Here is a 14,323-nt window from a genome sequence, read left to right on the forward strand (position 1 = left end):
TGACATATCTGAAGTTGTAACACAGTGCCTGACCTCTGGGCAAGCCAGAGTTTCATGTCTTAATCTGAAGCAGGGTGTTCAATCGTGTCTACATGGCTCCAGATCGATACAGGTAATATTTGTAGTGATAATATCACTAGCCTGATAATACAACATAACTAATGACTTCCTCTGGGATGCTGAAGTTAGGAAGGCATTGTAGCTCAGGAATGCTGCAGGATTATAGGGGCTCACTCCAAAGAATAGGATAAACCATCTATTTCACCAGAATCCCTTAGAAATTCATTACAGTGGGCTGAAGTTATAATACAGTTTGAACACAGCTTCTTTGACATGTAAGAAAGTAACAAACAGCCATTTCCCCCCCTTGCTTTTTCATGCATTTCAGGCTTGTTTCTTTGAGGACAAAACACTGCTGATATCTAGACATGTCTCATGGCATAAGTGTGCAGCATTCCTTTGTTGCCAGCCTGGTGGAGGTATTCTCCTGGCAGCATCAGGAGCCTCCGTGCCCTTTGCAAGTGCTGGTTGCCCCAGATGCAGCCTGGGGGCTCCTAGTACCTGAGGGATCTGTGAGGGGTCACAGTGGTGACTGTGCGTGGAGAGCGGGCATTTTGTGTCCTCACTGGTTCCTGGCATACTTGCTTTCGTACCCTCAAGGTGCTCTTGAGCATGAGACAGAGAGCACCTTTAAAATCTGCCAAGAAGAGACAGAAACACCCAGCGCATATGCTGGATGTGTTAAGCTTTTAAAATCAATTTAAAACTTGCTCCTTTCCCATGTTCCCTTCACTCCAGAAGACTCAGTCATTGCCACCTGCATTACATGCAGTCCTTTCTGTATGTTTTTGCACACTCTTTTAGTGTAGATGTTACAACTCATCACAGCACCATGTACAAGAGTACAGGATTGCTTGTGAACTTGCAGATGAGGGTGTTCAATGGATGCATCAAGCAACTATTTTGCAATGCTGAGTTGTTTGCTGTCTGATGAAAGGTGGCTACAAGCCGCAGGAGCTGCCGTTAGTCCACACGTGGTAGTCTGGTTTAGCTCCTGTTTTCGTTGTGTTGTTTTTGCTTCCTCCGCCCATGCCAGCCCTTTCCTCCTGCTGGGTCAGCATAGCCTCATGTAAACCTTTTTCCTATGGTTTCTCAGCTGAATGTAGAGTGTTTTAAAACAAATTAGTGCACCAATGAACTGGACAGAAGTAGGTTACGCTGGGGTCTCGAGCATTTCATGAGGTCCTCTTCTGTTGTTGATAACTTTACAGGTTGTCTGTTTCAAACAGCAGCAGAGCTATATATGGATATTGCCAGCTGGGAAGCGGCTGATTTTTCTAAACTACTGTACGGTAGGAACTAGTTTATAATTAAAGTCTTGCAGTTACTCCTGTTAAATGCCCTGTAACTTGTACACTAGGCTTGCATTTGAAATGAGGTATTGTAACTATTTCATGCTAGTGTATAATTTTGCATTTTCTTGTCTTTCACCTGCTGCAAGAATTATGATTGCCATGCAACTGTATATATGGGATGCTCATCCAGAAACCATACACAGCAGTTTGCCAAGAAGTGACCACATCTCAGTAATGCTTTAATCAGGCAGTACTTTGTACTACTTGGCTTCTACTTGACAAAGATAGACTTCTTGAATGTATTTCCCAAATTAGCCTTTCCCTAAATTATAATCTTTTGTTGCACCTGATTGGCAAGTCATAGATTTTCAGGTGTTTTGCTGCTGGTGTTGCTTTTTTAAACTAATGAATTACTGATCATCCTCCTCAAAAGAAACTGAAGTACAGTTGTGAAAAAGCAGTGTGGAAACTTAATTATACACCTAGCTTGTACAGCTGTGGCTCTAATGACCTACTGGCCCTAATTACTGTGTTGTGGCTTGGTCTGAGTGCTCCTGTCCTTGCCAGAATTTTGCTCCTTTTTCTTAACCTGACTAGTGTTTCAACCTAAAAAAAATAACATTTCCTTTTTTGTTCTTTTCTACTTCTTGTTGTGCTGAAATGCAGGTTTCCTTCTTTCCAGAGGTCATGGCAGTGTTTTCAAAATTGGCACCAGAAAAGCTCTGTAATACAGCAAACTGTAAAAACACGGATTTTCCCTGGAGCCCTCAGCTCTCACTGCCTGGCTCTGACAACCAGTACCAGGGCAGGCTTCATGCTGTTGGTTCCTCGAGGGGCTGCGATCGTGGGGTCCTGTCCTTATGTTGTCTCAGCCATCCCCTCTCGGGGCCCACATTTGTCCTGCTGGTTGGCGTTTGTGCCTGCTGGTGCTGAGAGCTCTGGAAGGCTGGGTCCTGCAGCGGCAGGTGGGGCGGGATGCACTGGGCTGGGCTGCCTGGGAAATGCATGTGTGTTGCGGGGAATGCAGAGCATAGTCCTGTAGCTGAACTGTGAGTTGAAGGCACACAGGGGCACTTTTCAGAGTGTAATGGTGCGTGGTGACCTTGGAAGACAAGGTGGCTTCACGGCACAACCTGAGTGGTGTGCTTCTTTGCAGGGCAGCCTGCTGAGGCGGCTTCGTGTAGCACCAAGTGAACCCCGTGTGGAAGCTCTGAGTTTGTGCAGGTTGCCCAGAGAAGTGGTGGATGCCTCACCTCTGGAGGTGTTCAAGGCCAGGCTGGATGAGGCCCCGGGCAGCCTGATTTAGTAGCTGGCAACCCTGCCTGTGGCAGTGGTTTGGAGTTTGATGATCTTTAAGGTCCCTTCCAACCCAAGCCATTCTGTGATTCTCTGAGGCTAGCTCGAGGGTTTTGCGGGCCTGCATGTGAGGGCTGGAGGAGCACGTGAATTTGGAACAAAGCTCGCTGGCCATACGCACACGGTGTGGGATTTGCTCAGTGGCCCAGCAGAAGCTCTCCTGTGGCGGGCACTGCGGCAGGCCCTCTGCAGCCCCATGCGAGCACCGGGCAGTGCGCGGGCAGATAAGAGCCTGCCAGGCCGCCAGCGCCGCCCCCCGCAATCAGCGTGGCCACCTTTATGCTGGGCCTCTGGGGACAGTGGCACGGGAGGCAGCACCGGGCCCTGCGCTCGCAGATAGGAGCAGTGCCAGCGCAATGGCAGGGCAATGGGCCACGTGTCACCAGAACCCCGTGGGAGGGCGGCGCGGGCCACACCTGCCCTGCTGCAGCCTTGTAGCGACTGGGCAAACATATCTCAACTAAGAAGATGACTCTCCTCAAGCAGCATGTGTCTTTGGCCTAGGAAGAATATTCACCCTGTCATTTTTAAACACACGGCCCAGGGAGGAGCGGAGGATGACATATTAGTATGGTTGTATCAGCAAGAGACTGTTTCATCCTTGCTACTTGAATTGAGTTTTATTTATCTACTTTTGTCTGGCTCAGAAAGCAGTCTGCAAAGTGTGCACAGGTACGCATGGAAATGCTGGGGCCCACCCCATCCTGCTGCTGCCTGGAGCTGGGCTCCTGATGGTGAGGGGCTGTCTGCAGCCTTGTCATAGCACAGCATGGGCTGGCGGTGCAACGGCAGGCTTGTTTCTTGGCGGTACAGAAATCCAAATAATACATGGCTTTGCAGAAGAGGAGAGGGGACAGGTGTGGGAAGGTGCTTTCTATGCCCATGGAGGAAGGGGCTGCTGCTGCCAGCAGCTCCCCATGCTTGGGAACAGTATGAAAATGTGGAGGGGTTCTCCGCTTGGGGGAGCATGGGGGTCTTGAGGAGCCCATGAAGAGGCCTCAAGTCAGTTTGCAGGGCTCTCACTGGGGTCTCATGCGCCTAGACCCAGGTTTGGAGCCTGTGGCACGTGGCAAGGCACTGCAGGTAGTGCAGGGAGAGGGTGCAGTACCTCCATCACCACCAGTGCTACGACACGGCCATGTTTGTCTGTCAGTCCTGGATCCTGAGCAGGAGGGGGACAGTTCTTGTCCTGATGGAGAGACCAGGCAGGTGGAGAAGTGATGGCTGGCCTTTAGAGAAAAAGCAAAGAAGGTTCAGTGTTTGTTACGAAACAAGCAAGTAGCAGAGCACTGCAAGCAATCCTCACAGAATGTAATTTTGCAGTTGGAAGTAATGGAATAGAAAAGAGTATTTCTAATGCTGATTTATTTGAATTTAAATAATATAATTAAAAAAAAAAAGGGAGTGTGTATACAAACACTGTCAGGAATTTCTATCTTCCTTTTTTTTTTTTTTTTTAAACAAGCTCTAGAAAAAAATCCCTGCAGAAGTTCTGTAGTGCATATTTGAATGCTTTTGTTGTAGCCTCATTAAACTTGGCTTGTCTGCAGATACAGCTGGCATGTTATTAACTGTGCTCCAGGCTTGGGGAAGCCAGAAAGCAGCCTCCACCCCCCAGTGCCGGCTGGCTTTAGGGAAGCGTGCCAGCATGGGTTGGTCCTCTTCAGCCGTCTGGCTTTGGGAGCGCACGCTGGAGCATCCCCGCATGGCCCCAGGGTCGGGGAGCCCAGGGCTCAGCCAGCCTCTGACACTGACCTGAGGGAGGGCCGTGCCACGTGCCTTGTGCCACCTGGAGCTGTGTGAGCAGGATGGATCCGCTGAGGTATGTGGCTCCCTTTGCCCGGGTGTCTGCATCCTCCAAAGGGGTCTCGCCCCTTTCTTTACTGTGGGCTGGCAAGGAGCAAATTGGCAATCATCTGCCAAATAGTGTCTCCATTCTGAACGAACTCCTTGTTGGACTGAACTAGTCTGATAAATTGAATAAGGGAAATATTTTCCCTGCACCTGCTGGAGAGGCTGTTGCTCTCCGAGCTGGGTTTGTGCATCAGAAGACCTCCACCAGAAGTCTAAGCAGCTTCTGACTTCCTTCAAACTTTGGCAGTGAGCATGTGCCTCTTGAATGCTATTTCATTTAAGTAATTTTAATACTATTTTTGATGATGAGTTTACTTGTAAAAGTAGATTTCATGATCTTGATTCAGAATTGTTGAAAAGATGATCAGTAGAAATTTAAATGTAGTATGTTTAAAATATAGGTAATGTTATTCTTGCTTAATGTGACCAGCTTTTATTGCCTTAACTAGTGAAAAACGGAGTTTTCGAGGTACCAGGTCTGTTCATGTTAGATACCTCCTTCAGCATTTGAGCGCTTTGTGATCTTTAGACCATTTTAGACTGGTGACTCCGTTCTGACACAAGGAAGTACCAGTCTTATTTTTATCATCATGGAATTAAGAAATCATTCTGTTTTGGCTTAAGTTCTGCCTTCTCCTAGAAGGGGTGTTCCCTCCTTCCTTCCCTTACTTCTGTTGATATGAGGTTTGTGTTGTCTCTGAGAACCAGTGTCACTGACAATTAGAAGGATTCACTGTTAGTCTGTGCAGCTCCCACAAAGGGCACCCTCTGATGCTGCAGAAGCCTTGTATCATCATGAGAGAGATGGGAGGTCAGGGCTTGGGGGCGATTCTGTGCCATCTCTCCTTAGCAAACTGTCTTGTGAATGCGGTGTCCCCAGTCTGCCCAGTAACGTGTGACACTGGTACTGGGGCTGAGTGCTCCAGGTGGGTTTTGTTATCAACACCTATAACACGGGATGACCTTCCTCTTCCTTGTGCCAGATTTTAGCATGTCGATCCATCTCTTCTTTAGGCTTCCTAAAAACCTTTCTCAGCATAACGGTGAAAGACTTTTTGGCTCATCCTTATGTTGCTGCTCAATTACTGTAGCCTTGCTGAGGAGGACATAAGGAAAGGCTGAAGAGGCCCATCACTTTTCTCCTCCCCAGGGAATCTCTTACATTAAACATTTGAATAGTTTTTGAACATAATTCCCAGTCATTTCCTCTACAGCGAACTCAGTTCACTTGTGCAGACTTTGTACTTAATGATATATCCTAAAATAAATGAGATTTGATATAATTTATATTAAATGGTCATTTTAGAAATCTACAACTACTAATTATTCATTAGAAAACTTGGAGAGACAGACAGAAGTAGAATAAATTCCTCTTATGGCCTTGCTATCTATAGAAATGTACCTGCATTCATGTTCTCCTAGCAAGAAAGGATGCAGGTGATTTATAGGATTCCAAACATCTAACCAGATCTGAACTCAGCATTCAATCTGCATCAGTCAGCCTTTGCAGCCAACCAGGCTAAAGCCAAGAACCAGCTCATTCTTAGGATAGCTGTTCAATGGCTTTACTGCAGTAGTTGAAGCAGCTCACTGCGAGGGACTGCTGCTGTGGGTGCCCCAGCTCTCCTCAGGCAATGCTGTGCCCGCTGCCTGTGCTGTCCCCCTGTGGTCCTTCCTCTCAGGCGATTTCCTTGCTCTCCTCACTGGACTCCTTCCTGGACTTTGACCATTCTGCACTGGGCTTATAGCAGTATCCAGTGCCACTCCATCCCCATCACACACTTGCCATGCTCTGTGTTTTGAGAGCTTTTCCAGATAAGAACTGTAATCCATGAGATACTTCAGCAGTGTGCAGTACAGCTGCTGGGTGTCCCTTGCTGTATAGGGAGAAGCTGCCATCTTTAGGAGGCTGTGCATGTGCCTGCAGTGCTGCCTGCTCCTGCAGCCGCTCGCTGGCCCTGTCCACATCAGTGAGTAACAAGCGGGCACTTTGGCTCCAGGGAGCTTGGCGAGGGGCAGGAGGATGGCGAGGAAAAACAATTTGTGAACTTGCCCTTCTGAGACTGCAAACCCTCCTCTCTGGTGACTGGGAGCACTGTGGCACTGCCGGCAGCTGCACCCGACCCATCTTCTGCTGACAGCAGTGTCACTGCAGAGCCCTCAGCTGCTTGAAGGAGCCACTCTGTGTGCACCGGGGACAGGGGAAACTCGAGGATGGAATGCTGCAGTGTGTGGGCTGCTTTGGGTTTTACTCCAAGGATGTTATCCACAAATGTTTTAAATTAGGCGATCCTTGATAGTTCTGGTGGTGTGGAGCTCAAGCAGAATTTCAGGAAAAAATAAGTTGCTCTTATAAAGCAGACATGAAAAAAAATGAAGGGCTTAACTTTTGTCCTGAGGGCGATAGAACAGCACCACACAGCTGAAAATCAATCTGACCTTCACCCACGTGACATTGTTGTCTCAGTCTGTCTTTCATTTCCTTTGGTTGAGTGAAGGCCATGGCATTCAGTAGGGAGAAAAGCCAGAGGGAGGTGGGGAGAATCCTGTTTTCTCTGGAAGGGCTTCGGTGCTTGCATAAGTTGACTCCATAAAGAGAGTCACTGCAAAACTTCAGATTATTTCTTTTTCTTTTCTTTTCTTTCTTTTTTTTTTTCTTCTTTTTTTTTTTTCCAAAAACAGCAACTCAGTCCCTTCATCTCTTAATACTCGGGAATTACATTAAGGTGAAGAAGATATATGCTGTAAAGTAATTAATGAAAAAAACGTGTTTCTGGTGTAAAACATTCTGTTTTAATTTAATGTAGAATTAGTCGATGACAGTATTTTGAAATGAAGTCTTCGTGCAGCAACAGGAAACCTGCACATTCATTTAAAAACAGAAATTTGTACCCAAAGGGGAGAAAAAAGGCCAATTATTTTTTCCAGAGATGTTTTAGCATTCTGTGTTGCAGGCTTTGTCCAAACAAAGCGAATGTACCCAGTTACATGAGTATTTACATACACATCAATAAACCAATAGTTAGGGCTTGTGTATCAGCAGTATTATTGATTTCCAAAATACAGGTACAATTTCAATTGGTGGAATGCTCATTTTACACAACATCCTGCAGCAAGCTGTATGGGCAGCATAGATGGTAGACACTTTCCCACCTCATTTGCCCAAAGATGTGGAATGAACTTAATGAATGGGTAAAATTCTGTGCAGAATTTATTTCTACAGAAAACACCAACAAAGGAGAAAACTAAGTACATACATACATTTGTTGTTGTTTCAGGATTTTTTTAGGGGGGAGGGGAGAGATGGACAGAGCTACATCTAGAAAGCCATTAAAGGTGCAGTTCATCCTTTTTTGTCCAATCCCCTGTTTCTTCATTGGATTCAAACACAAAACGTTGCCAGATAATTTCTTTTGGAAAACTGGAAAACAGTAAATTTTCCACACAGCTTTTACAAAACTGAGTGCTGTGAAACCTATGAAGTGCGTCTTTTTCTAATTTATTTCAGCATATCCAGATGGCATTGTTTCATGCCTTAGACATAAACTGTTGCACGGCTTTGTATGGGGAGAGTGAGGGATACCTGCCATTCTCTTTGTTCGATAAATGTTGCTTGTTTTAGGAGCTCTGTAAGAAATGTCAACTTCTTGTTAAAAGGATAAAGACAGAGATTGGATTTAGCTGTAGAGATTAATCCCTGCTTCGTAAAGGTTAAGAATTAAACAATTTCTTCATTAATCTCTTTGGGATGTTGGAGATTAATTTGTGACTACAGCTTATTATTTAAGTGTGGTTTGTCAGATGTACCAACAATCATGGACACAGACCTTTGCTATTATTTTACACGTTATTAAAAAAAAATCCATCCAATTTAAAAGATGTTGGGACCTTTTCCTGGTGAGCTCTTCTACTCACGTCTCACTGTGATATGCCCAAATGCTATTTGCATAAATGTAGAATTTAATAAGTTATCATTCTGATTAACGCCATTAACTGCTTAACCACTGTAGAAATTGGCTTCCAAAGTTGCTTCGTGGTAGCTGTTGCTCTCAACGTCATTCCATTTGCTGTCTCACTGGGGATAATGGTATGCAAGGGAAAGCAAGAAGGTCAAGGATCTTTTTGTTTAGTCTCTTTGCACATTAAAAGTTCTATTATGTGTTTGTATTGCATGTGGTTTCCAGTCTGTTGGCTACAGAGCTTTCAAAATCCATTGATGATGAGTTTGTGAAGCTAAGTATATCTTGTGGGTTGTCACTACCAAGCTGTCGCTGTGTGCAGCAGTCGGGGCCAATGTATAACAAGTGTTTTTCAGTATGAGGAATTTTGAAACCAAATCAAATGCTCTTACAAAAGGGTTCACAAAATGCTGGTCTAGAAGGCAACAGAGGACACTTATACCTTGCTCTGTGCTGGTAGCGGGGTGTTGGGAGCGATGCTGCTCTGAGGGGATATGTGTCTGAGTTTGGGCTTTTTATGTTTTCTCATAGGGTTGGGGGATGGGTTGTGGTGCAGTCATGACTGACACAGCTGTCACAGCGCTGCACCAGCTGAACAAAGCCATGCCCTCGCAGGCAGGCTTCCCTGCCCAGCAGGACACAGGTGCAGGCACTGGGGCTGCTTCCCAGTGGTGGGGAGCGCCGTGCTGGGCTGTGGGATGCATCCAACCCCAGGGCTGGCACAACAAAGTGCCTGCTTGCATTCTGGAGCCAATAGGCCAACCTGTAGAAAACCAGCTTCAGCCAACAGTGGTTAATAGATTTCATTTTAATCTTAAGCAGTCACAGACACACTTTGATGTGTAAACTTGTGGCTATAAAAAGTGGAAGGAGCCACTCCTGATGTGCTGAGGCTAAGTGCAAACTCAGGCAGATGTCACTGCCTTCTTCCCAGACGTAAGTACGAGATAACCATTCTCTTCTAAAATGAAAGCAGAGATTTGTTCCAAACAATTCATGTTCTGACTGCATGAGTACCTTCACACCTGTCAGTTGCATCTAGTGTGCTTGCTCCCCAGGGCTATCCGGCGTCTGGGAGATCCTGCTGAGCCCAGCCTGAGCCCTGCTGCAGCGAATACGTGCGATGATATTCTGTTGGAAATGTGGTTACGCCACCACACATCATCTCTTGCATTATTCTGTTCTGCTCCACTCTATTCTTGCTTTTGTAACTTTTGGTTTAAATACTACTCTCAGCTGTTTCAGGAGCATTGCAGCACTCTATAAGATGTCTTGCTGTTCACTGTGGTGCTGGTAAGCTCAAAAACATCTGCAGGCAGGGTCAGTACAGCCTGCTAGTCTTCAGAGGATATTTACAAAGTTTCATAAGGCTTGGACCCATATCCACACCCATACTAGATGCAGTGTCTACAGATTATCCCCGAGAGCCTCTTACAGCTTTGTTTGCATTACTATCTAGAGCTCTCCCACTGCCGAAATCCTCAGGAGGGAGCAGTGGTCAAGAGTACTTAGAAACATCTGTTAAAAATTCAGACAAACACTGCACTGTCCCTTGAAGCTGCTAGGAGAAGGGCAGTGAAATTTATCATGTGGTGCTATAGGAGGAAGGGACATATTTTGTTCCTTCTCTTTTCCTTAAAAATCAGTAGTTTGGCCAGTAAGTTTAGGAAGATGCCCCTGCAGGGCCTGCTTGGGCGGGGAGCTGCTTTTTGCCAGTCACAAGCTCAGTCAAGAGCCAAGCTCACGGCCCAGTCTGTGTGTGCTTCATCACACATGTCCTGCTTGTTTCAAGGAGCCCCACGTTGATTGTGCAGCCCTAGAAAGTCATGGCGTTAGGAGATGAGGGAGTTTGCAGTGACTTTTCTTTCACTTGCCATCCTCAGATAAAAGGGAAGAAGTTCTAAAGACAAATGTACTGTAAGAGCTCTCTGGTTGCATACTGTTTTGTGCGTGGCTATGTATTGAGTGCAGGGAGTACTTGAGAAATATTGGCATTTGTCCCTGATGATACATCACGAAGTTACAAGCAATTTGGCAGAAAAAGACCCAAGTTTTGCGATGCGTGCGGTCAGACTTGCTATGAAGTTCTGCTTCACCACGGCCAAACCCAGGCCCTGCTCTGCATGCAGAGCTCACCTCTCCCTATCCCCAGGGCACAGCAGGGGCTGTGCAGGTGGCAGTGTGTGCAAGTGGGCTGGGATGGGCCTGCAGTGGGGACAGTGGCTGCCTCTGCCTTCCCCCAGAGACGTGAACCAGGTCCCTGCCCTACCCAATGCAAGAAAGCTTCACCAATCTTAGAGAGACTACGTTGTATAAGAGAAACTCAATTTCCCTCTGAGCTCTATCTCTAGTCCAGTGTGATTCAAAAGTTAATAGGAAGGGACAAACAGTTAAGGCATATGACAGGCAATGTGATCACGTAAACCTTGTTTTCTTAGGTTGCCAGGCTGAAAAAAAACGAACACAGCACTTTTCAGAATAAATGAGTCGCTTCAAACTGAGACATGATGGACAATGTTGGCTTTGTTATCACACTGCAGGTAGCGAGGGGGCAGGGTTAAGGAGAATTTCCTGAGATGTAGGCAAGTTGTTATTAGAGGGGTAAAGCTTCCTCTGCCATATGTCCTCTGTAGCAGAGCTTGCATTACCCTGGCCTTCCTCCTTTTAGGAGCCTTTTGAGGAAAAGCCTCTGGTGACAGGAACATCTCTCAGGTCTTTTCATCCGTGAGCTGCCAGGTGAAAGAATGGGGCTAGAGAACAAAAGATGTTCTGATACTGCAGACAAGCTTTTGTAGGATCTGCCACGTCAGCTGTCTCTTATAAGGTCTACTGTATTTTCTGTTGATGGTGCTCTTCCCCTGAGGATTTCCCCACACCTGGGAACGCCTGCCATAACCCGCGCTGATATTTTCCTCAATGCCTTTTATTTCTGCGTACAGATGGAGCTGGGTATCACGCACCGTCCTTGCCCTTATTCTGTTCTGCTCCTTGGCACTCCCAGCTTTCCTGGCTCAGAGCTTTCATCCCACCTCCCTCTCAACCTTTTCCAGGAGGGGCTTGGCAATTATTTATAAGCTGGCTTGTCCTGTTTTTTGACATTTTCAGTTTAGTCTGTGGAAGAGGAAAGCTAAGTACATGCTCCCTGATTTTACAGGGAACAGAAAGCCTGAAATAAATGTTAGTGGTCTGTGTTAGCAAGCTGTTCTTAGACTAGTTGTTTTTTTAAAATTTATTTATTTGGAAGCAAGGAACCTTTCCTTCATCATAAGAGGTCTTCTGAGTGGAGAAAATCGTAGTGGCCAGTAACCACCTCTTGCCTTTCATGTGCCTGGGGATGCTGTAAGTGCAGGCACCCAACCGGCTTGTCTGGTCCAGGGGCAGCTTTGTTCCTCTTGCCATCATAAAGCCATTTTTCTCCTTCCTCCTACCACATGTCAGAGTAAGAAGCACCCAATGATTTACCTCCTTCTTGTGCTCATTGTGTTCTGAGGCTTGAGATTTTCCAAAATACATCATGGTAAAGAGGCAAAGCTTTAATGATTTGGGCATTATAGCTTCTCTAGAGGCATTTTTAGATTCTCTGAATGAAATAAACATCTATTTGCGCTGAAGAGTAGCATTTTCTCATTTTGCTGCTGCAAATAGGTGGGAGGAGTGACTAACTGCTCCACTGGAAATACTGAAGTGGACAGTCTTGTCTGCAGCCCAGTACTGCAAGTTGGATGATACACAACCCCATTCCCCCCATCCCCTACCACAGCGATGCTGTGCTTGCTTACATGCATTGCATATGTGTGAGAGAATTATAGGCCTCCTGCCTGCCTCTCTTCCAAAGATAACTCCAAATACAGTGTATTCTCTATGGAGGATATACTCCTTCTGCACTGTTGTGAGCACAAAAATCACACTTCTTTTGCTTTTGACCAACCTCAGATAAAAACTGATGGTTGCAGTAGAATCTCAGTTTGAGTTTTTCGTTAAAAGTGTTCAAAGCAAAATACAGGGTGGAGGATCTGCTGTGAGCCAAAACTAACCTCCCTGTTCTTGCCAGTGAAGCTGTATTGCCAAATTTCACACAGCCGTGTTCTCTAGCACCTCCTTTGAACACGAGTGTGGTTCTGGAGGCTGTTTTGAAGCTCCCACTTGAAACACTCTCTGTGAGCTAGTGGAGCATTTTCTGGCACTTAAGCTTCTGTATCTGGTGGCAGTTTGTTCTGTGTAGAGTAATGAGTCATGGTTTGCTAAAGAAGAGACAAAAAAGGATTTCTTAGAAAATCCTTCAGAAAAGCAAAGGTTATTTTTCAGCTGGAATTAGTGCTGGTGTCAGTGGTGAAATCGGTGTGGCAAGTCACCTCTGCCGTGTTTCTAAGAATTACCAGATAGCGCAGCGGCTCAGATGAATGCTCTTTTTGTGTGGCTTTTGCAGCACTGACTTCCTTCTGGTATAGGGTATTTCTTTCATATTTTCTACTGTCTGGACTGGTGAGTATGGAGGCTTATTCCTTGGTATACTTTTATTCTTAATTATATATTTGAGTTACAAAACTGCAAAAACTCCCACCTCCTGCCAAAATCTCGTGGAATTATGGTGTTCATCACCCCAGACAGTCAAATAATTGTGCTGCAGACTTTGCTCCCAGTTTGTTCTTTTCTTCGTTTACCAGCTTGTTAATGTTTCAGTTGGCCATTCCAAGTTTGTGACAGCAGAACACGCTGTCAGAACTGGATGTGCTGCTATGGCTGCAGAACCAGCGTGCCTGTGCTGTTGGCATTTGTGTGGTACAGGGGTGGCACTGCTGTGTGGGTGTGTGTTTCACTGGTGGGCAGCAGCACCCCAAGGATCCTGATGGGCTGGTACTCTGCTTGCCACCCATGCAGTCCTCACTTGCTGCACAGTCTGCTCTCCTGTGGGGCTGCTGGGGCTTCCCTGCTGCCACTGAGCAGATTTCAGCTGGTTTGGCTGTGAACAGAGCTCGTTATCTCTGGAAAAGAACTGCTCATTGGATGGACCGTGAGGAGGGACGTGCTGAGCCCTTGGAGGCAGTATGGCAGATGCTGCTGCACAGATCTTGAGATGCTGGAGGAGACCTTGGTGTGCAGTGTGCCGCCTCGTGGCACCGTGTAATGTTGAGCTGTTCCTGGGACAAAATGGTGGATGCTGAGCCAGCGGTTTGGCAGTGCGGCCCCAGCCAAACTCCAGGCGGGTTCTCCTGTAAGCAGTGAGTGAACCTCTGCACCAGCCTGGAAGACTCCTGCAGAATGGCCTCAGTTTACCAGCTTAAGGAAAATGCACACAGTTATTGGGGTCAGCACTGGGAGGCATTTACTCTTTTGTAATTTTTTTCTGGACAGAGAAGTGCTTTATGTTTTATTATTCTTTATTCCATTGGCATCGCTGTGTGTGCAGTTGACTTTTTCATTCTCAGCAGTAGATTTCCAAAACGTATTTTACTTTCTCTCCCTTTTTGTTTGTTTGTTTATTTAAACTCCCGCTAATTTTCCTCTTTGGAAGTCAGTTTTTCCAACACGCTTTGATAGAAGGACAATGCAGTCCATCTGCAGTGTGCTCCACACCCATCAGAAAATGCCCCTCACTCTCAGCTGAAAACAACAGCCTCAGAGATTTTGCTCCTTTCCAAACAGCATCGCTCTGTCTGGGGGGCCGGGGACGTGATCAAAACGATTTAACATGAATTTATCATCTACATTTTTTAGAAGTGTGTCTCTTGGTGGGAACTTATCTTCCGTGCTATATTTCAACCTGATTTACATTTTAGCAAGAGTTAAAGCTCTTAGAAA

At 46.1% G+C, this 14,323-nt stretch overlaps 1 protein-coding gene across 2 annotated transcripts in view; it reads left to right on the forward strand.

The window, feature by feature from the left end:
• ZNF423 (zinc finger protein 423) overlaps positions 1-14,323 on the forward strand; it is a 163,998-nt gene that overhangs the window by 21,511 nt on the left and 128,164 nt on the right. The window contains exon 3 of one of the 2 annotated variants that reach the window (XM_042821744.1): positions 1,272-1,352. The exons of the other annotated variant lie outside the window; for it this stretch is intronic. Within the exon in view, the coding sequence (XP_042677678.1) occupies positions 1,272-1,352 (81 nt within the window). The remainder of the gene's footprint in view (positions 1-1,271; positions 1,353-14,323) is intronic. 2 annotated transcript variants of the gene reach the window in all.

This window comes from Centrocercus urophasianus, unplaced genomic scaffold, assembly GCF_019232065.1.
Source record: "Centrocercus urophasianus isolate 14NV4802_14NV808 unplaced genomic scaffold, USGS_Curo_1.0 seq_2, whole genome shotgun sequence".
NCBI classification, from domain to species: Eukaryota; Metazoa; Chordata; class Aves; order Galliformes; family Phasianidae; genus Centrocercus; species Centrocercus urophasianus.